This window comes from Ovis aries, chromosome 26, assembly GCF_016772045.2.
Source record: "Ovis aries strain OAR_USU_Benz2616 breed Rambouillet chromosome 26, ARS-UI_Ramb_v3.0, whole genome shotgun sequence".
NCBI lineage: Eukaryota > Metazoa > Chordata > Mammalia > Artiodactyla > Bovidae > Ovis > Ovis aries.
In genome coordinates this window covers 23,890,464-23,915,596 of record NC_056079.1, presented here as the reverse complement: position 1 = coordinate 23,915,596, position 25,133 = coordinate 23,890,464, and the positions used below count along the sequence as shown (strand labels likewise).

Here is a 25,133-nt window from a genome sequence, read left to right as displayed (position 1 = left end):
AACAGGTTTCCCGGGCTACCCAGGTGGCACAGCAGTAAAGAATCTGCCTGCCAATTCGTGAGACCCAGGTTTAATTCCTGGGTCAGGAAGATCCCTTGGAGAAAGAAATGACAATCCACTCTAGTATTGTGGCCTGGAAAATTTCATGAACAGTGGAGTGTGGTGGGCTACAGTCCATGCGGTCGCAAAGAATGGGACACAACAGAGCACCAATGCAAGCAAATCAGTTTCCCAAGCTGGCTTTTTTTTTAAACCGAGGAACCCCCTTTCTCATAGCAGTGACATCTTGCAGGGGGTCCTTTGTGAAGCTGCTCTGAGTCCTGGTTACCAGAGGAAGCAGCTCTTCTGTTAAAGCTGTGCCTTGATCATTCAGATTAATCTGCTTAAAGCTGGTTTAACTATTTTCATATAAACCTTTGGCACGGTGCCAAAAAATCTGATTTCAGATCTTGAGGCAGAAGAAAAAGTCTTATCACAGGATTCAGGGGGCTTTCTTGGCAGAAGCAGCTGGAAACCCCAAGGAAGAGTAGAAACAGAGATGGCACAGACCTGTTCCTCCTCCTATGTACCTGCCCCCTAGAGGTTTTTCATCTCCCCCTGCAGTCTAAACTATTGTTTCCTGATTCACTTGTTTGACCTGATTTTCAAAGTTAAGAAGCATTAGGTGTAGGAATATGTTTCCTAGATGGTAAAATATGTTAACAAGAGGTTAACTCTTGGTAAAAAAAAAAAAAATCCAATTTTGATTATTCTATTAGCATATCCATTAGGTTTCTGTGACAGGTGCTGAAGAATACTAACTGGTAACTTCTGGAAGTGCCTAACTCAGACATCTCACCGTGAAACTGAAGTCCCATCTTCAGAAACTTACTTTCTGCATGCCTAGAATATAGCATCGGGTAGTGGAAAAAATTATATTTATAGGCCTGAAAGGAAAACACAATTTCCCCCCATTCAAAACCATGAGATAATGGGCCAACACACCACACACATAGTCTAAAGATCCAGGGTCTTTACTTTTTCTTTCTACAAGGTAGACAAACAGCTACCTGGCCATGACCTGGGTTTTTGGGGAGCGGGGCGGTAGAAGCCTGTCTCCACTGCTGACACCTGATGGGCTGAGCTGCTGACACACTGCTGGTTCTAGATCCTGAGGTCGAAGGAGCAGCAGCCCCCAGCCCTCCTCCCCCACCCCCGCCACCCCCTGTCCTCTGCACCCGATCTTCCGTGCCCTGTCGGGATGGGCTGGAGTGCATCTCCCGGGGGTACCTCTGTGATGGCAAGCAAGACTGCGGGGACGGCTCAGATGAGGAGAACTGCTCCCGCTTCTGCAACAGACCAGGTGTGTCACTACCTCCTGGCCCTTGTCCCAGGCGTCTGATTCTGCCTCGGATGCATGCTATGAACTGCTGGAGTGTGCATTATAATCACACTTGCTTTCCCTACACATTTTCATAGATTACTTAGCCTGTCAGAACACAGACTGATTGCCCATTTTATCACATTTAAGTCCGCAGTGTTTGACCAGGTATAATTTGACTATTGTTTCCTTGCTTCCTCAAATTTGCCAAAGTATTCTAATAGCGGCCTTTATATTGGCATAGAGTGACCTCAATGGACCACTTATAACTGACTTGGTCATATTTTAATAAGTTGTTCAAGTAACCAAACCAATATGGAGCCTTAGTATTTCAAGGACCTAGTTCAGCTTAATTAACCTTAGCACTTTATTAAAGCTCACTTATGGATCAATTAAGATATAGAACTCAGGGGACTTCTCTGGTGGTCCAGTGGTTAAACCTCCATCTTCCAATGCAGAGGATCTGGGTTCAATCTCTGGTCAGGGAACTAGATCCCACATGCCATAACTGAGCATGCTGCAGTTAAAGATTCCGCATGCCTCAACAGAGATCAAAGATCCAGTGTGCTGCAACTAAGACCCAGCACAGCCAAATAAATAAAAAATTTAAAAGTATGTATATATAGAACTCAAACAGGCTTTCCAGGTGGCACTAGTGGTAAAGAATCCGCCTGCTAAGGCAGGAGACATAAGAGACGTGGGTTCAGTCAATTCCTGGGTTGAGAAGATCCCTTGGAGGAGTATATGGCAACTCACTCCAGTATTCTTACCTGGAGAAGCTCATGGATTGAGAAGACAGGCAGGCTACAGTCCATAGGGTCACAAAGAGTCAGATACGACTGAAGCAAGTTAGCATGCACACATAACTCAAGATTAGTTTACCTACCCCTCGAACTCCAGAATGAGGGTGAGTTAATCTAGTAATAAAACTTCAGTTTGATGAACATATATGGTCCTTGCTTTTGACTTGTTCCATGGAAGGGGTTTTCCAGTGTCTGGATGGAAGCAAGTGCATTGAGGAGAAATATCACTGTGACGGAGCCCAGCAGTGCTTGGATGGCTCCGATGAGCTGGGCTGCTGGAAGCCCACTGAAGACTGCTCTCTGCGCTGTGACAACAAGACCCGCTGTATCCCCAAGAGCTGGCTGTGTGATGGCCACCCCGACTGTTCTGATGGAAAAGACGAACAAGGATGTAGTAAGTTCCGTGGGAGTTACTTGGAGTATTTCGAACTACACTGTAGTCGGTTCTCCTTATCTGTGGGAGTTATGTTCTATAAAGCTGCCATGAACACTGAATTAGAGGATAGTGGATCATTGCTCCTGGAAAACATACAGGGTGAAGTTTCTGAGTCTGGTCACATTTTTGCCAACTGATCAATATAGAACCTTTTTAAAATGTGTGTTTCTGTTTAAAGATGACTTATGTATTATTGACTCAGTAATATTCAGCAACACCAAAACTCATGTGGCATAGAGCTTATTGAATGCATGTATATTTTCCCACAAGATACACTGTAGACTCCTTACCCTTAGGCGCACCAAACAGCACTTCAGCACTACATTTGGGGTCATTTTGGATAGAAAAATCACTAGAAAGGAAAAAAAAAAAAAAAACCATGAAAAACATGGTCCTAATGATTGCAAGACATCCCTGATGGCTCAGTGGTAAAGAATCTGCCTGCCAATGCAGGAGATGCAGGTTTGACCCCTGGGTTGGGAAGATCCCCTAGAGGAGGAAATGGCAACCCACTCTAGTATTCTTGCCTGGAAAATTCCATGGACAGAGGAACCTGGTGGGTGACAATCCATGGGGGTCACAAAGAGTCAGACATGACTTGCTGGACTAAACAACAAAAAGGATTACAAAAAGGATACTTCTTTTAGCCTGAGAATGGAAACTTGAGGTCAAAATGGTGCCTTTTCAGCCGCAGTTGGAAAGGTGTGTTGGGGCAACTCACATTAGGGTCCCAGGCAAGAATCCCGCTCCCCTGCCTGTCCCAGCATCCTCCTACGTGTCCTCCCATCCCTGTCCCCCAGCCCTCATCCTCCAGGACAGGAGAATTTTCTGGGCTAGCTTATAGGCCCTTTCTGCCCTAACACTCTGCTTGAACCACCTTCCTGCCCTAACCCCCACTGGGGCTTAATTCCTAAGGTGACAGGAGAAGACTGGGAGTCTTCAAACCATTTTATTTGCCATCAGATTGCTTCTTCTCCATCTGGCTGAGTTGTTACCTAAAGCTTTGTTTTTCAGTTCATGAAAAATGCAGCCCATTTGAATTTAAATGTGAGAATGGCCAGTGTGTATCTCCTTCCCTGCGTTGCGATGGGAACCACGATTGCCTGGACCACTCGGATGAAGAGGGCTGTCCTGCCTGGCCCCTGCCATGCCCATCAGGGGAAGTGAAGTGCCCGAGGAGTGGGGAGTGTGTGTTGGCAGAGTGGATATGTGACCATGACTTAGACTGCAAAGATGGAACTGACGAGAAGGTAGGCCACTCTTCCTTCAAAAAAACACAGTAGACTTCTAATCACAACAGTAATATGTGCTTCCTCACTAAAAAACTTGGGAAAATGTACGAACAGAGGTCTCCCATAATCTCTGCCCAGAAAGCCACTTGTAACTGCATCAAAGTCTCCAAAGTGTTAAGATCCTCTGGTTGAAAGTCAAACTTGTGAGATCTTTATTGGAGGAGCTTTGCAAATATTAGGTCTTGATGGTCATAGCTTGAATGCCTTGTTTAGAGAGATGCTTTGAAGCTCTGCCTAACCAGTTCCCATAACATACACTGTTGCTTCTGCGTTGTGTGAGATGCAGCCCAATTTTGAACCTACTGCTCACTTTTGACCTTAAGAAAGCAGCTCTGTGGTGATGTTCTATTTTCTCATCAATAGAATGGGTAGTGTCTGCTGAGCTGAAACTATATCTCAAGGTGCTGCTATGTCATAGGTGCACAGATCTGAAATATCCTTCTCGCTGTACCAGTTCTGAGAATCCCAGTCAGATTAAGTACAAATGCTGGAGTGTGCATTAGAAATGGTGGGAAGACTTTCTAGAGCAGATTCTTTTGCTTATGCTTAAAAAAATTTTTTTTATTTTTAATTGGAGGATGATTGCTTTACAATACTGTATTAGTTTCTGCCATATATCAATGTGAATCAGTCATAGGTTCTTTTTTTATATAGTTTTTTCTTAGTATATATATTTTATTGAAGTATAGTTGACTTACAATGTTTCAGATGCATAGCAAGATGATTCAGTTATATATATACTCATATATTATTTTTGAGATTATTTTCCATTATAGGTTATTACAAGATAAAGACTACAGTTCCTTATGCTATATAGTAAATCTCTGTTGCTTGTTGCATATCTGTTTTTTTCATTAGAAATACAGCATTCTATTCATATTAAGTCAAACAAGTGGAATCAAAATGTCATGAATTTTTTAGTTAGGCAAAAATTCATAAGTTTTCTAAAATATATATATATATATTATATATATGTTATGGCTCAGACAGTAAAGAATCTGCCTGCAGTGCAGGAGACTCAAATTCAATCCCTGGATTGGGAAGATCCCCTATAGAAGGAAATGGCAACCCACTCCAGTATTATTGCCCAGAGAATTCCATGGACAGAGGAGCCTGACGGGCTACAGTCCATGGGGTCACAAAGAGTCAGGCAACTGAGTGACTAGCACTTTCACTTTTACACATACTATATATATATATACACACACATACATACATATATACATACACACATACACACACACAAAAGCTTTTCTACTAAGCTTGATAAAGGCTTGAGAAAGAATGTTTTAAAAAAAGAAAAGATGGAGAAACTGAGAAATTGAAAAACATAAACTAAATGAATCGGGACCATTGACTATAAAACAGAAAAAGTGAACCAAACTAGGTAAAGGGTCATCATAAGGTCTAGTTGTTTTTAACCAGCGGTAGGTTCTTAAATGAATTAAGACTTCCTGGCTGGTCAGTTTACAGAATAAGGTATCTCCTTGCCACTTTCCCATCCACGTTGGTATCACCCACAATTCCTCATCTGAACTCCGGCTGAGGAAGGTGTTGCTTATCATCCACACCCCTGGCCTCACTGCAGAGGGGACTTGAGGGTTCTCTCATAACCCAGGCCCCTTCCTGGGCTCTGAGCCTGGGTGTTGTTGACCGAGTCACTCGCTGTCTCCTCAGGACTGCGACCCCAAGGAGCTTCGCTGTGGCTCGAGGCAGTGGCGCTGTGCCAGTGGGGAGCAGTGCGTGCCCGAGCCCTGGCGCTGCGATGGGCAGAGCGACTGTGGGGACGGCAGCGACGAGACGGGATGTGAGTACAGGGCGAGGAGGCGGGCGGCCTCCGAGGGGCGCGGCTGCGCGGGAACCCAGCTCAGTGAGCAAATGCTGCGGGGCCCGAAATCCGAAGGTAATGGCACCCCACTCCAGTTCTCTTGCCTGGAGAATCCCATGGACGGAGGAGCCTGGTGGGCTACAGCCCATGGGGTCGCGAAGAGTCAGACACGACCGAGCGACTTCCCTTTGACTTGTCACTTTCCTGCATTGGAGAAGGAAATGGCAGCCCACTCCAGCGTTCTTGCCTGGAGAATCCCAGGGACGGGGGAGCCTGGTGGGCTGCCGTCTATGGGGTCGCACAGAGTCGGGCACGACTGAAGCGACTTAGCAGCCGGGATGGAGGTGCACTGATTGAACGCGCGAGAGCCTTGCTGTGGGAGGGAGGTGTGGCAGAGGGTTTGACTATAAAGGCAGAAAGTCGTTCTCCAGGCCCCTCGGAGAAGTGTGGGAGCTCCGAGTTCCAGTGTCACCCCTCCGCCTGCCTCGACCTCAGCCTGGTGTGTGACGGGAAGCGAGACTGTGCCGATGGCTCCGACGAGGGCGGGCAGTGCACGTCCTCCGCCTGCCGCCAGGGGCAGTGTTTCCACAGCTGCTACCCGTCCCCGCACGGCCCCGTGAGTGGTTTCTGACTCTGTGCTCTGGCGGTTGGAGACTCGGTGTGGGGAAAGGCGGTCATCCTCAGCCGGGCTGTCTGCTCCCTACGCGAGTCTTCCACGGGGGAGCTGCCCTGAGCCCCCCTCCCACGTGCCCGTGCTTGCGGCTTTCTGCCGAGTCCTGTCTAGCTCCTTCCCCTCTGGAAGCCTGCCGCCCAGGTCCAGAAACTCCCCTACTGCGACATTCACACTGAGTCAGTAAGTCTGGGGGGATTTGTCCCAAGAGTCAAGTAACCCCCCTCCATGCTGCAGCCCAGGAAACTAAGTACCTGCCTGTGAGGAAGTCCCTTCTGTGTGAGTATTTAGGTATGACTTGCCCTTCAGTCAAGAACTGTTCCTGTTCTGATCTGGCATTATTAGTTGGCTGAACATGGTGAACTTGTGGAGGTGGAAGAAAACCATGCTGATGTCTGGTCCTGTTGGCAGACAACCAGTTCAGTGAAGTCTAGGGGTCCCTTTACTTACAGATTCTGATGGAGTCCTAGGTGGCCTGGGCTGAACTGGACATCTCTGTTAACTTGGGACCCCTGGGGGTGGCAAGGGTGTGGGGTGAGCGGCAGGAGATGGAGAGAGTGACTGCATTCAGAATGAAGTTGGTTCAAAGAACAGTTTGAATTGCTGACATGGAGCATATCACCGTTTGCTTTTTATATCAAGGCTGAGGTCTTTTTTTTTTTTTAATCAACTGTGTACCTTGCCTTTAGAAAGTCTTCATGTTTTCCAACCTCTGTCAGGTATGTGCTTGTGAGCGAGGCTTTGAGCTAAAAAGCAGTGGCCAGATCTGTGAGGATGTGGATGAATGCCGGAGGCTGGGTGGTCACCCTTGCAGTCAGACCTGTGTCAACACAAAGGGCTCCTACACCTGCGCCTGTTATCCTGGCTACTCGCTAGAACCTGATGGCCATACCTGTAAAGCAACAGGTAAATGGAGCTGGAAATATCTCAACTGTAGGTTGAGAGCTTGAGGTCCTATGACATCCACGAATACCAATGCAAATCTCTTTCTCAGGTCTTAAGTGTTCCAGCCTGCTTTATTTGTCTTCAGAACAAGACAAGCACAGTTCCAAAGCCTCCTTTTTATACTTTGTATTTTATACCTTGAATTTGAATCTGAAAGTATCTACAAATAAGGCATTAATATTACAAACCCATAAGTTAAACCTGTGTAACCATGGGTCAGCCCTACCTGAAGTTAGAATAAATATCTAAAGACCAGACAAGCCCTTCTTTCCTGTCCACCTAACACCAAATATTTAGTTATAAATGTGGTTTTCAATTTAGGCTAATTATGCCTTTATTCTAAGTATCTTTAAACCATGTTTTAGCTTAACCATTACATCAAGGGAAGAACTACTTAGATGCTAGTGAGCTGGTACCACAGCCCTGTCAATGAGAAAGTAAAAAACTACTTTGTCCTCTGATTCCTTAGCCAGTGCTGGGATCACTGATCAAACTCCTTAAGGCCATGTTGAAAGCAGTTCTTTTTTTGATAGGTACTGAACCAGTCCTGCTTGTGGCAATCCAGTTTAAACTACTCCTCTATGGGATGCGGAGCTTGAAAGAAGATATTCTGGCAACTACAGACAAGAACCTGATTATTTTCTCTATCGACTATGACTTAGTGGATCAGAAAGTCTTCTGGACCGATCTTGGGGCCCAAAGTATTCAGTGGATAAGCATGGACATGAAGAAGAAAGGGACTATGGTGAAAGGTTTGTCCCCTTATAAGAGGCTCTCATCTTGCCCTTACTAATTACACATAGCATGAAAGATAGGATGAGTGGCCATGAACTTTCTAAACATTGGTTTAAATCTCCTTAACTACAAGTGGTCAAGTCTTGCTGTTATTAATAGTTAGCTAGAAATAAGAAGTTGCCCTCTCTGTTGATACAGAGTCAGTCAAACTATCAGCCAGTGACCATTACTCATAATGGTCATCTTCTGCAAATAGTATCTTGGAGCATTTAAAAAACTGCTCTGATGGAGATGCACATATCAGTTGGAAAATGAATTAATGTGGCATGCAAGTCTGAGGTCTGTGAGCTTCAACCTTCTGAAAAGCTGTAATTTAAATACACATGATGAACAGTTTCCTCTCCTCAGGGATAAAGGCAGACTGCATAGCGGTTGACTGGATCGGGAGGAATCTCTATTGGACAGATGGGACAGCTGGTCAGATTTTGGCAATTCAGTTGACTGCAATTTGGAGAGGAAAATCTGAGTACACGGTCGTCCTGGACAATGACTTGAACCAACCACGGTCTTTGGCTTTAGATCCCCTAGATGGGTGAGTCCGGGTGTCACAATGCCTGGTCAGGTCTGTCCCTCTTTAGTTCCACTTCGGTTGTGTTCCCTCAACACAGAATGAGTGAACAGAAACCTTATCTGACTTGACTCTGGATCTTATGATGTGAGTCAACCATACACATATTAGTTGTGAAAGCTCCTGCAAAAAGACCTTTATTTCAGAAAAGTGAGATGTAGGCATGCTCACTTGGTGGCCCACTTATACTCTCTTTGGCTAAAACAAACAGGTGTACCTCTGAGTGGAGAAGCTGTATGCCTTTAAAATAGCAGGAGGAGGGAGAATGGAACTAGGGCTGGTGTTTAATTTATAGTAATGTGATTGGGGGGAGGGGTGATGGGGGCAGAAGAGTTGGGTGTGGGGGTTGAGCTCTTCGGTCCAGAGCCCTTTCTCTCTGCAAAGGGCCAGGAGCTTGGAGGCAGCGTTTCCTACTTGTCCAAGCAAAGCCCTAATTGGGATAGCCATGTGTGTATCAAATGTAAGAACAAGATAGAGCAAAACTTGGGATCCAGAGGTGACCTAGGTCAGATGCCTTCCCTCTTTTTTTCTCACCTTTTCAATACCTCCAACCAGGAATCTGGTAACATGGTCCTCAGGAGACTGAAAGGAGTTTCCTGATAGACCTAATGTCTTATGACTAAGAATGTGATCTGAAGCACCCATTGCCCATGGAACTAGTGGACTTTCTAGCCCAGGAAAGACTGGCAGGTTCCCTGGATGTTTTCCAGGCTAGGGTCTAATGTATTTTTTAGACTTCCTATACAGATGTCATAATAGATATTATATCCCTAAATAATGAACAATCACCATAAAATTTCAAAGAAAACCTCATTTTACTACTTCACAAATTATGTTTAAGGCATAGACCAATTTTGAGGGAAAGAAATAATTGGGCTGTAAATCAGAGTTTTGAGGAATGAACTGGTGTTATTTTCTGTGAGGTAATACTTTGTCTTAAAGCTGACTTTTATCCACATAGGTTAATGTACTGGTCTGAAATTGGAGGAGAGCCTCAAATAGAACAAGCTGGAATGGATGGGAGCAGCAGAAAAATACTCCTCAGTCAAGGTCTTGGCTGGCCAACTAGCATAGTCCTTGACCAGTTGAGTTGGAAGATATTCTGGTCTGATGACAAATTTCACTGCATTGGCTCTGCCAACCTAGATGGTACTGGTATTAGCGTAAGTGTTCTTTTGGTAATAGGCTTGTGTGAAATGTCATGTGCCTTGTGTAAAACTCATCCTGGGAACCTCACCATCACCGTTTTAGATGTTGCAGCTAACACAAATCAAGAGCCCCTTCTCCGTGGCTGTGTTCGAGGATGAAGTCTTCTGGTCTGAAATGAAGACAAGAACAGTACAACGCATGAAAAAGATGACTGGCAAGAACCGGGCTGTCCTCATCAAGCGTTTGGAACAGCCTTACGGACTAAAGGTCTATAGTTGATGCTTCAAAATATCCTCCGATCCTCCCTGGGAAGGCTACGTGTATGAGCTGCCCAAGGACAAACTGCAGGGACCTCCATCTGTAATGATTGAAAGGCAGGGTTGAGTTACTTGCTGTTTAAGGATTCAGCAACATGTAGTGACATCTAGGTGTTTTCTTCCAGGTAATGCATGAAGTGCTACAGCCTAGGTCTTCGAATCCTTGTCTGGACACTGGATGTTCTCACTTGTGCCTTCTGAGCCCACAGTCCAAGGGAACCTGTCGCTGTCCAGCTGGACTCCTGCTTGCAGACGATGGTGTCAACTGTGTTCCCCTCAAGGAGTCTGCGTTTCTGTTCCTCGGGTTGCCCACAGTTATCATGCAGGTACTAACCTGTTCTGTCACATGCTTGGGCCACAGTCTATTTCAGACTTTGGGTAATTTGAATTCCTTGAACTTCTTCCCTTTGGGATATTCTTCAAATACAATTTAAATTTGAATATTCACTGTGTATTGGGAGCTATGATGACCAAAAAAAAAAAAAAAAAAAAAGTAGCTATGAAATGAAGACCACTCCTACTTAGATTCCTTAAGAAACACTTAGCACCTCAGAACACAATGAGGCTAGGGATCTGCCATAATATTTAACTCAGCTGAATTGTCCAAGCACCTAGCTGATGATGCAGAGTAATTTCAAATACAAGCAACTTGGCTGGGTTCTAGCCTGAGAGGTAAGTACATCTTGTGAGGACACTTTTCTTAAATCATAGGAGGAGAAAAGGTACTAACAAGCAAGTCACCCCTAACTTCTCATATCCAGAGGACTTGATGACTTTGATTCATGTCAATGTATGGCAAAACCACTACAATATAGTAAAGTAATTAGCCTCCAATTAAATAAATTTATATTTTTAAAAAAAAGAAAAATAAATAAAATGACAAAGCAAATTTTAGGGTTGGAAGACCAACTTCAGTTTCAGCAAGATCTTCAGACTGAAGTCTCATTTAAAGAAGAGGGCCTTTCATATATATATATATAAGTGTATCAAATCCACACATTGTACAACTTAAACTTACATAGTATTGTATGTCAGTTTTATCTCAGTAAAAATAAATTTAAAAAGTTAAGAGGGGGAGGCCTTTCACAGAGGAGTAAATATTTCAAGCATATGAATTCAAGGAATTTTAAGGGCCTGAAGCTGTAGGAAGAGAGAGAAATGCAATTTGCTTTTAGGCAATAAGACTGTGTGAAAATCTGAATGTAACTATCTGAACATGAATTCAAAATAAAGATGAAGAATTTGACTAGTCTCAACTGGTGCCATCCAATTAATTTTTCCCCACAGATCTATCTGAAAAATCTAGATACTTCACGCGGACAAGCAACTTTACCAGGACATAGGATTCTTCCCTTTACCAATGTCAACCAGCTTGCATCAATGGACTATGTTGTCCAGGAGAAGGTGCTCTACCTGACAGAGTGGAATACGGGTGATATCTGGCTACTGAGGCTCAAAGACTCTGGAAAGCTCTCTTGGAGGAAAATCATATCCGTGGAGGGCACAGTGACTGACCTTGCTGTGGACTGGCTGAGTGGAAACATATACTGGATTGGCAGTGAGAATGCTCACATCAACATAGCTTCCCCCAGAGGCCAGTACTCCACCGTCTTGCTCAGCGGAAGTCTCTACCGCCCTACCCGTGTCGTGCTCCACCCGCCGACTGCAGTCATGTGCTTTGTGGACCTGGGTCCCCAGGATGACGGTAGGCATGGCTCCAGCATTGAATGTGCCTCCATGGACGGCAGCAGGAGGAAGGTGCTCTGGCGAAAACCCCAGGTCCCTGTGGGCCTGAGCTTTTCAGATGCAGGGACTCGTCTGTACTGGGCTGATCCTGGTGAGCAGTTATCTTGTCCACCCTAAGTGTGAGGGTGAGGGAGCTCAGCCAGAGAAATAGTGATGGTTTCTAGTCTTCAGCTGTAACTTCAAATGGCTTTTAGGTCTGAGTTTACATTTTCTGCACCACTTTCTAAACAAATACAATCAGTCCCCATCCTAAGCAGCGTATATTAGCCCAGAGAGTCATGCAGTTGCCTCTTGGTGAAGGGATGAAATCAAGAACATAACAAATATGCATGAGCAAACCTTTCTGTAGTACTTTTAGAATGAATAAGATCTAGTTTTCAGGAAACGCATGTGTCCTTCTGGAAGGGAGCCAGGACAAAACATAAAGAGCCACAGGATGGAATACAGCTGTTTGGGCTCCAAACAGAAATTAACTGACCCTTTCTTTCTAGGGAGAGGACTCATAGAAAGTATTCAACAAGACGGCTCTAGATACAGAGTGGACCGCAGAGGAATTCAGGGCCTTAACCTGTTTACATATGGCCAAGGCATGATGTTCTGGACCACCGTGGATGATGGTAGGTCTTAACTCTACATCCGACTGTCTTTGTGAGCTGAATTTACTCCTGGATATCTAAAGCAAATCTGCTACTGCTCAGCACTGATCTTTGGCAGTGTGTTTCTTGCGGAGGAATAGCTAAGCAGCTTCCCTAATTTAACATGTATAAATGTCAACAGTGACTGTGTGATTGGGGGGAGCTTTTACTTATTTGGTTGTTCTTTACATGTGAATGTGCTTTATCTCATTCTGCCTGAGATTTCTGGCTTTTGTAGGAGGCTCTTGGCTTTGGAGGACACCAGGGTATGATACAGAGAGAACTGAGCCAGGACTGGGACCAAGTGGCTTTGTCAGTTAGTAGCTATAACACCTTAACTGTAACATGAGGGAAGTGTACCTGTCTTGATTGACTAGATACACATGGAAGCATTAGGTGGATTCTAGAGCGTTCTATACTTGCTGGATATTTCTAGTATTCACAGAGATTGTCTAAACCACAGTACTCTGTCAAGTATGTTATTTCTGACTAAAGTCTAGGTCTGATAAAACTGGAAAAGGCTGTTTAAAGTAAATCTGTCTCTTTATATTTCCCAGTGCTGGCCCCTCAACCAGTTGGGCTGGCCTCATGAGAACTGCAGAAATAGGTTATCAGATCCTACCGCAAAGATGCTAAACTGTTAGGAATGTAGTGAGACCTTTGCCATTTAAGATCCCCTGGTGACTCTTGTTACAAATAAGCCATTTTAAAAATGCTGCTCTGGGAAAATGCCTAAAATCATTACCCATCAATTGCTTGAGCTGAATTTTCATGTATCATATCCTACTTTTCTCTCTGTGTATCCAGATGTATACGAATGTGCTGGACATAACTTCACTGGACTTTATTTTCAGCAAAAACATAAAACTGCTTTTACTGATCTTTAAGTTTCTTCCCAGGAACTAGGTTTAGAAAAATGCATGTTTCTTCTGTAAAACTCCTGTTATTTAACTGGAGTTTTTGCAGATGAGTGACAGTTTTCATACTGAGCACTGTTCTTTGCCCAGGAAGTTGTAAGATAAATTTCACTTTTGTTAATGATTGTTCACTGCCTTTTGTTTTAGCCCAGATCAGTAAAGTTTGGTACAGCAAAGCAGAACTTTCAGAAAACCGGTGGTTCCAAGTAGACCAGAAGATTGTGGATTTAAAAGTTTATAGTAAACTTAGCCAACAGGGTAAGCAACCTTGCAGTGATTATAACAACACTGAAGTCTACTGAATTTGCCTGTGAGGGAGTTGTTCCATCCTATAGCATCTCCTTGGAATATCTTTGTGTTTCCCAGTAGAATATTTCTGACACATTCCTGTAGATCTATATAACTCTTATCTTCATGCAGTCATGTATGGTCTGTTGCTGTTTATAGCTAGTCCTGTTGCATAGCTAGGAGACATAATGGTGGTAAGGATATTGGGCTTGGGTTTGGTATACTTGGGTCCTATTTTAAGTTCTCTTATTGAAGACTGAATTACAGCTGTGATATAACTGGAAATCCCCTTTTAGTTCTAGAGTGAAACTGGTCTTCATTCTCCTCATTGTCACTTATATCTACTTGTGATGTTAACTTATCTTTCAAATATCAGCTTGAGGGAGCTTGCATGTTTTTCTCCACCTTTCTTATAGACACAGATGCCTAACTGAGGGTCCCTGTCATTTCTGAAGTACAGTTTATCTTCGTTATATCCATAATCTATTCCAGAATTCCTGGAATATGTCAAGAGATAAAGCCTCACCAGAAGTCAAAGCTTGAGATAGAAAGAAGCCTTGGAGAACTATGGGAAGATATACATGGCTGACTTAATCAGACTCTTGTCCCCCACCTCTTATGCCCACCAATCTGTTCTCTGTATCTGTGACTCTTAGAGGGAGGAGAGAGACCACAGCCTCTGAGTTCTCATCTAGAGAGAGCTTTATTTCTTTCTTTTTTTTTTTTTTTTAATTTTAAAATCTTTAATTCTTACATGCATTCCCAAACATGAACCCCCTCCCACCTCCCTCCCCATAACATCTTTCTGGGTCATCCCCATGCACCAGCCCCAAGCATGCTGCATCCTGCGTCAGACATAGACTGGCGATTCAATTCACATGATAGTATACATGTTAGAATGTCATTCTCCCAAATCATCCCACCCTCTCCCTCTCCCTCTGAGTCCAAAAGTCCGTTATACACATCTGTGTCTCTTTCCTGTCTTGCATACATCTTCCTAAATTCCATATATATGTGTTAGTATACTGTATTGGTGTTTTTTCTGGCTTACTTCACTCTGTATAATCGGCTCCAGTTTCATCCATCTCATCAGAACTGATTCAAATGAATTCTTTTAATGGCTGAGTAATACTCCATTGTGTATATGTACCACAGCTTTCTTATCCATTCATCTGCTGATGGACATCTAGGTTGTTTCCATGTCCTGGCTATTATAAACAGTGCTGCGATGAACATTGGGGTACATGTGTCTCTTTCAATTCTGTATGCCCAGAAGTGGGATTGCTGGGTCATAAGGTAGTTCTATTTGCAATTTTTTAAGGAATCTCCACACTGTTCTCCATAGTGGCTGTACTAGTTTGCATTCCACCAACAGTGTAGGAGGGTCACCCTCCAGCATTTATTGCTTGCAGATTTTAGATCGCAGCCATTCTGACTGGTGTGAAGTGGTACCTCATTGTGGTTTTGATTTGCATTTCTCTAATAATGAGTGATGTTGAGCATCTTTTCATGTGTTTGTTAGCCATCCGTATGTCTTCTTTGGAGAAATGTCTATTTAGTTCTTTGGCCCATTTTTGATTGGGTCGTTTATTTTCTGGAGTTGAGCTGCAGAAGTTGCTTGTATATTTTTGAGATTAGTTGTTTGTCAGTTGCTTCATTTGCTATTTTCTCCCATTCAGATGGCTGTCTTTTCACCTTGCTTATATTTTCCTTTGTTGTGCAGAAGCTTTTAATTTTAATTAGATCCCATTTGTTTATTTTTGCTTTTATTTCCAGCATTCTGGGAGGTGGATCATAGAGGATCCTGCTGTGATTTATGTCTGAGAGTGTTTTGCCTATGTTCTCCTCTAGGAGTTTTATAGTTTCTGATCTTACATTTAGATCTTTAATCCATTTTGAGTTTATTTTGTGTGCGGTGTTAGAAAGTGATCTAGTTTCATTCTTTTACAAGTGGTTGACCAGTTTTCCCAGCACCACTTGTTAAAGAGATTGTCTTTACTCCATTGTATATTCTTGCCTTTGTCAAAGATAAGGTGTCCATGTGTGGATTTATCTCTGGGCTTTCTATTTTGTTCCATTGATCTATATGTCTGTCTTTGTGCCAGTACCATACTGTCTTGATGACTGTGGCTTTGTAGTAGAGCCTGAAGTCAGGCAAGTTGATTCCTCCAGTTCCATTCTTCTTTCTCAAGATTGCTTTGGCTATTCGAGGTTTTTGTATTTCCATACAAAGCTTGAAATTATTTGTTCTAGTTCTGTGAAAAATGTGGCTGGTAGCTTGATAGGATTGCATTGAATTTGTAAATTGCTTTGGGTAGTATACTCATTTTCACTATATTGATTCTTCCAATCCATGAACATGGTATATTTCTCCATCTATTAGCGTCCTCTTTGATTTCTTTCATCAGTGTTTTATAGTTTTCTATATAGGTCTTTAGTTTCTTTAGGTAGATATATTCCTAAGTATTTTATTCTTTTCATTGCAATGGTGAATGGAATTGTTTCCTTAATTTCTTTTCTACTTTCATTATTCAAAAGGGATTTCGTGTTGATTTTATATCCTGCAACTTTACTATATTCATTGATGAGCTCTAGTAATTTTCTGGTGGAGTCTTTAGGTTTTCCATGTAGAGGATCATGTCATCTGCAAACAGTGAGTTTTACTTCTTTTCCAATTTGGATTCCTTTTATTTCTTTTTCTGCTCTGATTCCAGAACTATGTTGAATAGTAGCGGTGAAAGTGGGCACCCTTGTCTTGTTCCTGACTTTAGGGAAATGCTTTCAATTTTTCACCATTGAGGATAATGTTTGCTGTGGGTTTGTCATATATAGCTTTTATTATGTTGAGGTATGTTCCTTCTATTCCTGCTTTCTGGAGAGTTTTTATCATAAATGGATGTTGAATTTTGTCAAAGGCCTTCTCTGCATCTATTGAGATAATCATATGGTTTTATTTTCAATTTGTTAATGTGGTGAATTACATTGATTGATTTGCGGATATTGAAGAATCCTTGCATCCCTGGGATAAAGCCCACTTGGTCATGGTGTATGATCTTTTAATGTGTTGTTGGATTCTGATTGCTAGAATTTTGTTGAGGATTTTGCATCTATGTTCATCAGAGATATTGGCCTGTAGTTTTCTTTTTGTGACATCTTTGTCAGGTTTTGGTATTAGGGTGATGGTGGCCTCATAGAATGAGTTTGGAAGTTTACCTTCCTCTGCGAATTCAGCTGAAGCCATCTGGACCTGGGCTTTTGTTTGCTGGAAGATTTCTGATTACAGTATCAATTTCCGTGCTTGTGATGGGTCTGTTAAGATTTTCTATTTCTTCCTGTTGATAGTAGTCTCTTATGATCCTTTGTATGAGAGCTTTATTTCTAAGGCGCTTCTAGTTAAGATCTTGGCTACATGATGTGAAGGGAAAGGAGAACTTACAGGGGATCTTAGATGAGCCAAGTTTACCACAATTTTTCTTAAGCTGGTCCTTTATATGAACTTCTGGCTTGTTTTGCTTTGTGCACATGCATGTTTATTGCAAATTTATTCACAGTCACAAAAAACTGAAAACAACAAGGATGTTCCTGAATAAGTGAATGGATAAACAAGCTGTGGTAGGAATGGATAGACAAGCTGTGGTACAAATGGAATATTAGCCAGCCACAAAAAAGAAACAAGCTCTCAAACCAGGAAACAACATGGATTAATTTTAAGTGCATAATACAAAAGTGAAAGAAGCCAGTCTGAAAAGGCTATATATTTACGTGACATTCTGTAAAAATGTAACTATAGACAGGAGGCTTGGCGTGCTGCGATTCATGGGGTCGCAAAGAGTCAGACACGACTGAGCGACTGAACTGAACTGAGACCCTGTAAAAAAAGATCAGTTTTCCAGGAAGGAGGGGGAAGAGGGAAGTTGAATAGGTGAAGCACAGGGGATATTTTTAAGGCTCGCATTCTGTATGATTATGTAATTGTGGATATGTTAAATTATGCATTTGTCAAAACCCATGGAACTTCATAGAACAAAGAATAAACCTTAAGACATGTAAATTAAAAAAAATCATTTAGAAGGTCAGGGGATTCTAGGATGGAACACAAACTGTGACAAAACAGTCTAATTGTTCGACAAATATATGAAACAACGTTACTGAAAAGGTAGAAAAGGTACTGAGCAAAGTAACTCTGGAAATGAGTGGAGTCTAACACTGAAGCAAAAGAAACTGTACATAAGCTCTGTACTCTTGTTGATAAATTTGTTTCCCACTGGGGCACAGACTAACAATTCTGATACCACTATATATGTTTACTGGAATTGAGCAATGAAGTAAATAGATGGCAGGTGATAGGAGACAGTTGTCTCACTGTTGAGAATTTACAGATAACCAAGCGAAGGAAGCTCGAATGATCCAGATGGTAATAGATTATAGAGTTGGAGACATCAATATAAACTCATGTTTAGCTTAGTTACAGTTACAGATGTGAACTCCTGATATTCTAAAGCCATCCTTATCCATGAAGAAGAATCACCAATCACTTGGTTCTTAGTTGTCTAAATGGAATCAAACTGAAAAGCCATCAACTCTGGGGAAAACATCTGGGTCCTCTAACTCTGATGGTCTATTTGCAGAAAGTTTACAGAAGAGCCTTATGAAACAGTCTAAGTCAATATTTTTTTGGGGGGTGGGGATCCACAGGTAGTAACCACTGCTCCAAAGACAATGGAGGATGTAGCCATATCTGTTTACCAAAGCCGGAAGGACAGACTTGTAAATGTCCCAGTGGGTACTACTTGGATGACATAAAGAAGTGTCTTGAAGCTGTCCGATGCTCTGCACCGTCACAGTCCTGTAAGGATGGTCAGAAATGCATTTCTGCCACACAGATTTGTGATGGTCATGTTGACTGTCTGGATGGATCTGATGAAATGGACTGTGAGTAACTCCTACCCAAGACCCACCACTGGTCACCTTGGTGATTTACCTTTAATAATATTTAATTCCACAGTGTTCCTCAAGATTTTATCCTTTAAACTGTTTCTTCCTTCTCACTGTGTACTCCTTAAACTGAACAATATGAGACTTCTAACTATGGGCAATTGTATATAGATTATGGGGACTCTTTGTAAAAAGCTAATGTCCCCTCCATTTGATTTTAGAGTAGGCCATATGATAGTTCACTCCACAGGGCTCGACAGTGTATGTTGCCTGAAAGAGCACTCATCTAACCAAGATCCGAGTCAGCCCATGGAAACTGATCACAATAGCATCACCTGGAATGTAAGAGGTTGGCAAACTAGTTGACTTGTCCTGGCTCCCCCTTTTGAATGTGGAAAGAGCATATTCTAGCTCAGAGTTATTAAGGAATTAAAGAGGACATGTAGGAAGCTGTCATATTATTATAACACTGTCAAGTTAATTCTTAAATGCTAGCTGTAGATGGTTGTTATAGAGATATTGTTCCAAATCATGCCTTCATGGGAAGGTATTGTCATGGCCAGACAACACCTATCCTAATACCTAATTCTGCTGGAATCATCAGCTATAGCTCCATTGGTATCTCAGTCCCCTTCATGGTAGAATCAGAGAGACAGTGGGCTTGGTCATAACCAGCAAAGGAAGAGATCTGGAAAGGAGCCTTACAGTGAAGAGTTCTCACTGACTTCTCAATGTAAATTCTTATTTCTGTAAAACCTGACTAGCTGGAAGACTACTTATTACCTCTAAACATGTCATCTTTAATGGGAAAGATGAGGGATTTTGATTCCCATAGTTGATTCTATTTTTCAGCAAATAAGGGTGCTTTTGTTGCTAGTCCTGTGTCGGCAATGACTCAAGGATGGGGATAAATGAGTGAGAAATTTATCACCTTTACCACCTTGAGGTTAGGTTAGGTTTCTGGTTTAAAACCTAACCTAACCTACTTTTGCCCTCCCATTCCTGATGTACTGGGCTCAAGAGCTGACTTTGCTTCTTGATGATTTCACCCTGACTACATATAAAACTTTATTGAGGGAAATGGTACTGGGTATATAAAATTTAAGCTGAATTCCTTTGGATGTAACCTACCATCAAGGACCCTAAATGCCCAGGGTGAGGCATGGAAATGCTCCTGTGAGGCCAGCTTAGGACAGAAGCAAGAAGCATTTTTATTGCTAATTCTGCTCTTTTCACTCCCGGTACTTTGGTCTTCCCTGTGAGGAGTAACACTTGTGTCAACAATGACAGAGAACATGGTGAAATGCCTTAAGTATAAACTTAACTCTTGGATTGCTCTTTGGATAGAACCCTCCTGTCTGTCTGCTCCCTGCCTTATGAGTGTCCCTCCCACGCTGCCACCAAATTTGGTTCAATATTTGCAACTTGTACGTCTTGCTAAACTTACAGTTTACTTGGACTCAAAAAATGTGAAAAATTTACAGATAAACTTAATCCTTATAGTCTAGATATATACTACTTTGATCTACTACACTCATCCTTATAGAGAAAACAATTTTGGAACTGGTGGCATCTACCTTGGCTAAAATCCTGCATATCATCATTTGAAAATGGATTGGTATGATAGACTACGCTGGTCCTGAAGTGAAATATTTTAAGTGCCTTTAGATATGTAGTTTTAAAATCAGCTTTTGACAGCTTTTTCTTTTGTCAAAAGTATGGTGCTGTGCTGTGCTTAGTCGCTCAGTCGTGTCCGACTCTGCGACCCCATGGACTGTAGCCTCTCAGGCTCCTCTGTCCATGGGGATTCTCCAGGTAAGAATACTGGAGTGGGTTGTCATGCCCTCCTCCAGGGGATCTTCCCAACCCAGAGATCGAACCCAGGTCTCCCACATTGCAGGTAGATTATCATCTGAGCCACCAGGGAAGTCCAAAGTAATGGTAGTGATTGTGATTTCAAAAATTCAAACTTATCCAGTTAAGTTCACTGGAATTCTTGTTCTTCTGAAATAGTTATTAATTGACAATAAAAAACCTGTACATACACTCGTACTCACACCTACTGTTTTTGCAGGTACCTATCCAGATATAACCCATTCAACACCAACACGTAAAATGCCAGAGTCTGGAAAGAGACTGAAGCCAAAAGCTGTCCAACCTCTCCAGGGTACCAAGTCCACCAAGACTAGATCTCCAGGTTCAGAAGGAATGAATTACCCTGTCAGAAAAATGCTAACCCCTCCGATTCCTGCTTTAGAGAGCAAGACTCCAGAAACCAAGGAAGGAGGTCAGCCCAAGGATTCACACAGGGAAAAACTTCTTCTCTGTAGCAGCGATTTCTGCAATGGGAGGGGAATCTGTACGATGCAAGGAGAGCTGAGAAAATGCAACTGTCTGATGGGCTACAGCGGAGACTTCTGTGAAGAAGCAGCCCATGGACCTGCCCCTGGCCACGTTGCCCTCAGCCTAACCATAGCACTACTGGTTGTTCTGGTCATTCTGGGAGCATTTGTATATTTCAGAAGAGAACAAAAATTAAAGCGGTGAGCAGCCACTTTTGACCTCATGGGAGAATGTTATTCTAAAGGCGGCTTGTTAAATAAAACTAAAATAAGATTAATGAGATTGGAGGTATGAATCCACTGTAGAAATTTTTTCTTTGAGGAAAGATTTGAGCAATGAAGCAGGCTTATCTGTTAGATGACCTGGAAAAATCATAATTGGGACCATTGTTGTGTGAGACCTGTCGCAAACCGTAATGTCAGGGGCAGTGCTTTTACAATAATGTAAAAGCAGTCAGGGGCCAGTCTCAGGGACAAAGTGAGGAGAGTCCCCTCTAATGAGGACGTGTGTGTGCATGCACGCTCAATCACTAAGTTGTATCTGACCCTTTGCGACCCCATGGACTGTAGCCCACCAGTCTCCTCTGTCCATAGGATTTCCCAGACAAGAATACTGGAGTGGGTTGCCATTTCCTTCTCCAAGTGATCTTCCTTACCCAGGGACCAGACCTGTATCTCCTGCATTGGCAAGCGCCACCTGGGAAGCCTCCAGTGAGGCAGAGTCAGCGCCAATGACTGTTTGGAGGGAAAATTTCTTGGGTGTGTTAGTTTGCTAGTGCTGTGGTAACAAACACCCCCCAGTGGCTGTCTTAGACAACAGAAGTTTATCTTCTCCCAGTCCTGGAGGCTGGAAGTCTGAAATCAATGTGTCAGTATGGTTGGTCTCTTCTGAGGCCGAGGGTTGCCCTTCTCCTGCAATTGTAGATACAGGCTTCTCCTGTGTCTTCATGTAGCCTTCCCTCTGTACATGTTGATGTCCTGATCTCCTCTTCTTCTAAGGACACTGGTCCTGTTGGATTAGGACCCACCCTAATGACTTCCTTTTACCATAAATTACCACTTTGAGGACCCTATCCCTAAAATGGTCACATTTGGACGTACTAGGAATTAGACTTCAACATATGAATTTTAGGGGGACAAAATATAGCCCTTGACAAGAGGTGAGATAAGCTCATAAGCAAGATTTAAGGCAAAAGTTTAAAGTTTTATCTAAAACAAGAGTCACTGGATTAAAGAAACAAACAATAAAGAATGACTCAAATGATTAAGAATGATGACAAAATAAACTTTAGGAAGATACAGTAATTGAAGGAGACTGATTAAACATATTGGGAAGGGATATTAAGCAGCCTATATATCAAGAAACATTGGGGCTTCCCTGCTGGCTCAGGTGGTAAAGAATCGGCCTGCAATGCAGGAGACCCGGGTTTGACTCTGGGTCAGGAAGATCCCCTGGAGAAGGGAATGGCTACCCACTCCAGTAATCTTGCCTGGGAATCCCATGGACAGAGAGGAGCCTGATGGGCTACAGTCCATGGAGTTGCACAGAGTCAGACTTGACTGACTAACACACAGTGCCTGAAACAGTACAGAATACATATCAAGAAATAACAGAGATAACTAAAATCCTTTAAAGTTACATCTCCTCTGTACAGCCTTCACTTTACAGACTGGAGATAAGGCCAGGAGAAATGGTATATCTTTGCCTAAAGTAACACTGGTTAATGTTAAGATGAACTGAGGTGCTTCCCTTGTGCTTTTGACTGTCAGTCGGGTCTGTCTTCTATATTAACCTGCTTTCTTAACTCATCTATGTCCAGTTGCTAGTTATCTGTTTTTAGATTCAATTCTCACTGACTAATTTCCTAGTTTCCTCTCAACTGAGAAGATACAACATTTTGGAAGTTCAGTGAATGCCTAGTAACAAATCATAACTGACTCAAGTGTTGGCCATTCTAGGTCAGTTCTTTGTTATAGAGACAATAAAAGCACAACATTGTTCCCATAACGATAACTTCTCATAGGGGACGAGTTAACGTCTTCAAACCATGCCCCATTCCCAGCTTCTACCTTAAGGAACAACTCTTTTGACTTTCTCTGATTTCTAGAAATAGGACAGCATCATCAAGAAATTTGATCTGCCATAAAGAAAATGACCAAGAAGAGGAGAATCTAATGAATAGTGAGACTTTTGTCAATGAAGCTTATGATGAACAGGTATGTCTGGGAAGTGTCTTTGAGGAAAACAGGGGGTGAGATCCAGTCACAGAATGCCCTTACCAAAAAATCCCAGCAGAGTGAAAGTAGGCTATGTTAACTTACAGAGCTTTTTGTTACTGGCAAATGATGTTATTATGTAGACCAAATGAACACTCAGTAACTTTTTGGATTGCTGATTCTGTTCAGTGTCAAGTTGTTCACACCAAAGTGAAACTTACATGTAATCAAGAAATTCAACTTTTGGTGGACTTCCAAAAGGGGCTCAATACTACTTGGGGTGAAGCGAGGTGTAATTAGGGTTAACATTACCCCTAAAATTTATGTTCCCCATCCCCATCCTGCAATCTCTGCTCACTTCTGTGTAGCTCAACCATCTCTGTGTTTTTGCTTTGTTTTAATGTAATGCATATTCTCTAACTTCAAGTCTCTTTTCCTATAGGAACTGTTAACGTCTTTACAAACTGACTAATCTGACAAAAAAGAAGCTAAAACATCTCAATAAAAACTGTTTATATATTTCACTGTGTACTGTTTTAACTTCTGTAACAATTTGTGGTAAATGGTAACTTCATATTAAAATAACTGCTTTTTATTATTTTATTTTATTGAAGTATAGTTGATTTACAGTGTTAATTTTTGGCTGTGAAGCAAAGTGTTTAAGTTATACATTTATATACATTCTTTTTCATATTCTTTTCCATTGTATTTTATCACTGGGTATTGAATAGAGGTCCCTGTGCTATACAGTAGGACCTTTTCCATTCTCTATATAATGGTTTGCATCTCCCAACCCCAAACTCCCGATCCATCCCTCTCCCTACCCACCCACCCCTGCCTCGGCAACTACAAGCCTGTTCTCTGAATCTGTTTATGTTTTGTAGATAAGCTCATCTGTGTCATATTTTAGATTCCACATGTAAGTAATATCTGGTATTTGTCTTTCTCCTTCTGACTTACTTCACTTAGTGTGATAATCTCTAGGTCCATCCATGTTGCTGAAAATGGCATTATTCCATGTATTTCTTATGGCTGAGTATTAATCCATTGTGTATATCCACCACATCTTCTTTCTCCATTCATCTGTTAAAGCACATTTAGATTGTTTCCATGTCTTGGCTATTGTGAATACTGCTGGTATAAGCATAGAGGTGCATTTATCTTCTTGAATTACAGTTTTGTCTGGATATATGGCCAGAAGTGAGGTTGTTACAAAAGTAGGGTCCAGCTGTTTGCTGCCCAAAAGCCAATGAAGAGGCAAGGTTGATGGAAAGGAAAAAGTCTGCTTTATTTCTGAGGCTGGCAACTGAGAGTGGAGTCAGTTGCCAAAGGCCAACTACCCCGCATTGGCAATCAGCAGACCAGAGGTTTTATTGGTGAAGGGAGGGGCTATGTGCAAAACAGCACAGTCAGCTGTGACAGTCCTCTTGAAACTGGTTAACCAGCATCATGTTGACTCTGTTTAGGCACAGTTCATCTTCAGTTCCAGAGTGATGTTGTTGCCTTTGTTTTTTGAGGCCAGCTCTTGAAACTGTGGCAGCTTATGTCATGGCTTACAGTCTGGTCATCATGTACTTCTTCCACCTGGTGGGGGCTTTAGTGTCTATAATAGTAAATACTAATACATTTTTCCTTAATCAATTCAGTTCAGTTGTTCAGTCGTGTCCGACTCTGCGACCCCATGGACTGCATCACGCCAAGAGTGATGTCCATCACCAACTCCCAGAGTTTACTCAAACTCATGTCCATCAAGTCAGTGATGCCATCCAACCATCTTATCCTCTGTCATCCCCTTCTCCCACCTTCAATCTTTCCCAGCATCAGGGTCTTTTTAAATGAGTCAGTTCTTCGTATTAGGTGGCCAAAATATTGGAGTTTCAGCTTCAGCAT

At 42.4% G+C, this 25,133-nt stretch overlaps 1 protein-coding gene across 1 annotated transcript; it reads left to right on the top strand.

Moving 5' to 3' along the window:
* Nucleotides 1-1,055: 1,055 nt before the first annotated feature.
* Nucleotides 1,056-23,767, top strand: LOC105605305 (very low-density lipoprotein receptor-like). The gene is made up of 19 exons (XM_027962558.2): nucleotides 1,056-1,083; nucleotides 1,148-1,342; nucleotides 2,342-2,557; nucleotides 3,614-3,849; nucleotides 5,569-5,698; nucleotides 6,151-6,335; nucleotides 7,109-7,295; nucleotides 7,868-8,086; nucleotides 8,478-8,661; nucleotides 9,659-9,860; nucleotides 9,949-10,113; nucleotides 10,289-10,489; nucleotides 11,451-12,000; nucleotides 12,401-12,526; nucleotides 13,609-13,719; nucleotides 18,445-18,681; nucleotides 20,759-21,227; nucleotides 23,135-23,243; nucleotides 23,686-23,767. Exons 1-19 carry the CDS (start codon nucleotides 1,056-1,058, stop codon nucleotides 23,713-23,715), a joined length of 3,780 nt encoding a protein of 1,259 aa, XP_027818359.2. The 3' UTR covers nucleotides 23,716-23,767.
* Nucleotides 23,768-25,133: the final 1,366 nt, after the last annotated feature.

Bases quoted from the DNA above. Each gene is read 5' to 3' on its own strand.
- LOC105605305 (XM_027962558.2), top strand. From the start codon at position 1,056: ATGACCTGGGTTTTTGGGGAGCGGGGCG. The intron at 5,699-6,150 runs GTGAGTACAGGG...GTCGTTCTCCAG, and splicing joins CGGCAGCGACGAGACGGGAT to GCCCCTCGGAGAAGTGTGGG. The intron at 12,527-13,608 runs GTAGGTCTTAAC...CTTTTGTTTTAG, and splicing joins CTGGACCACCGTGGATGATG to CCCAGATCAGTAAAGTTTGG.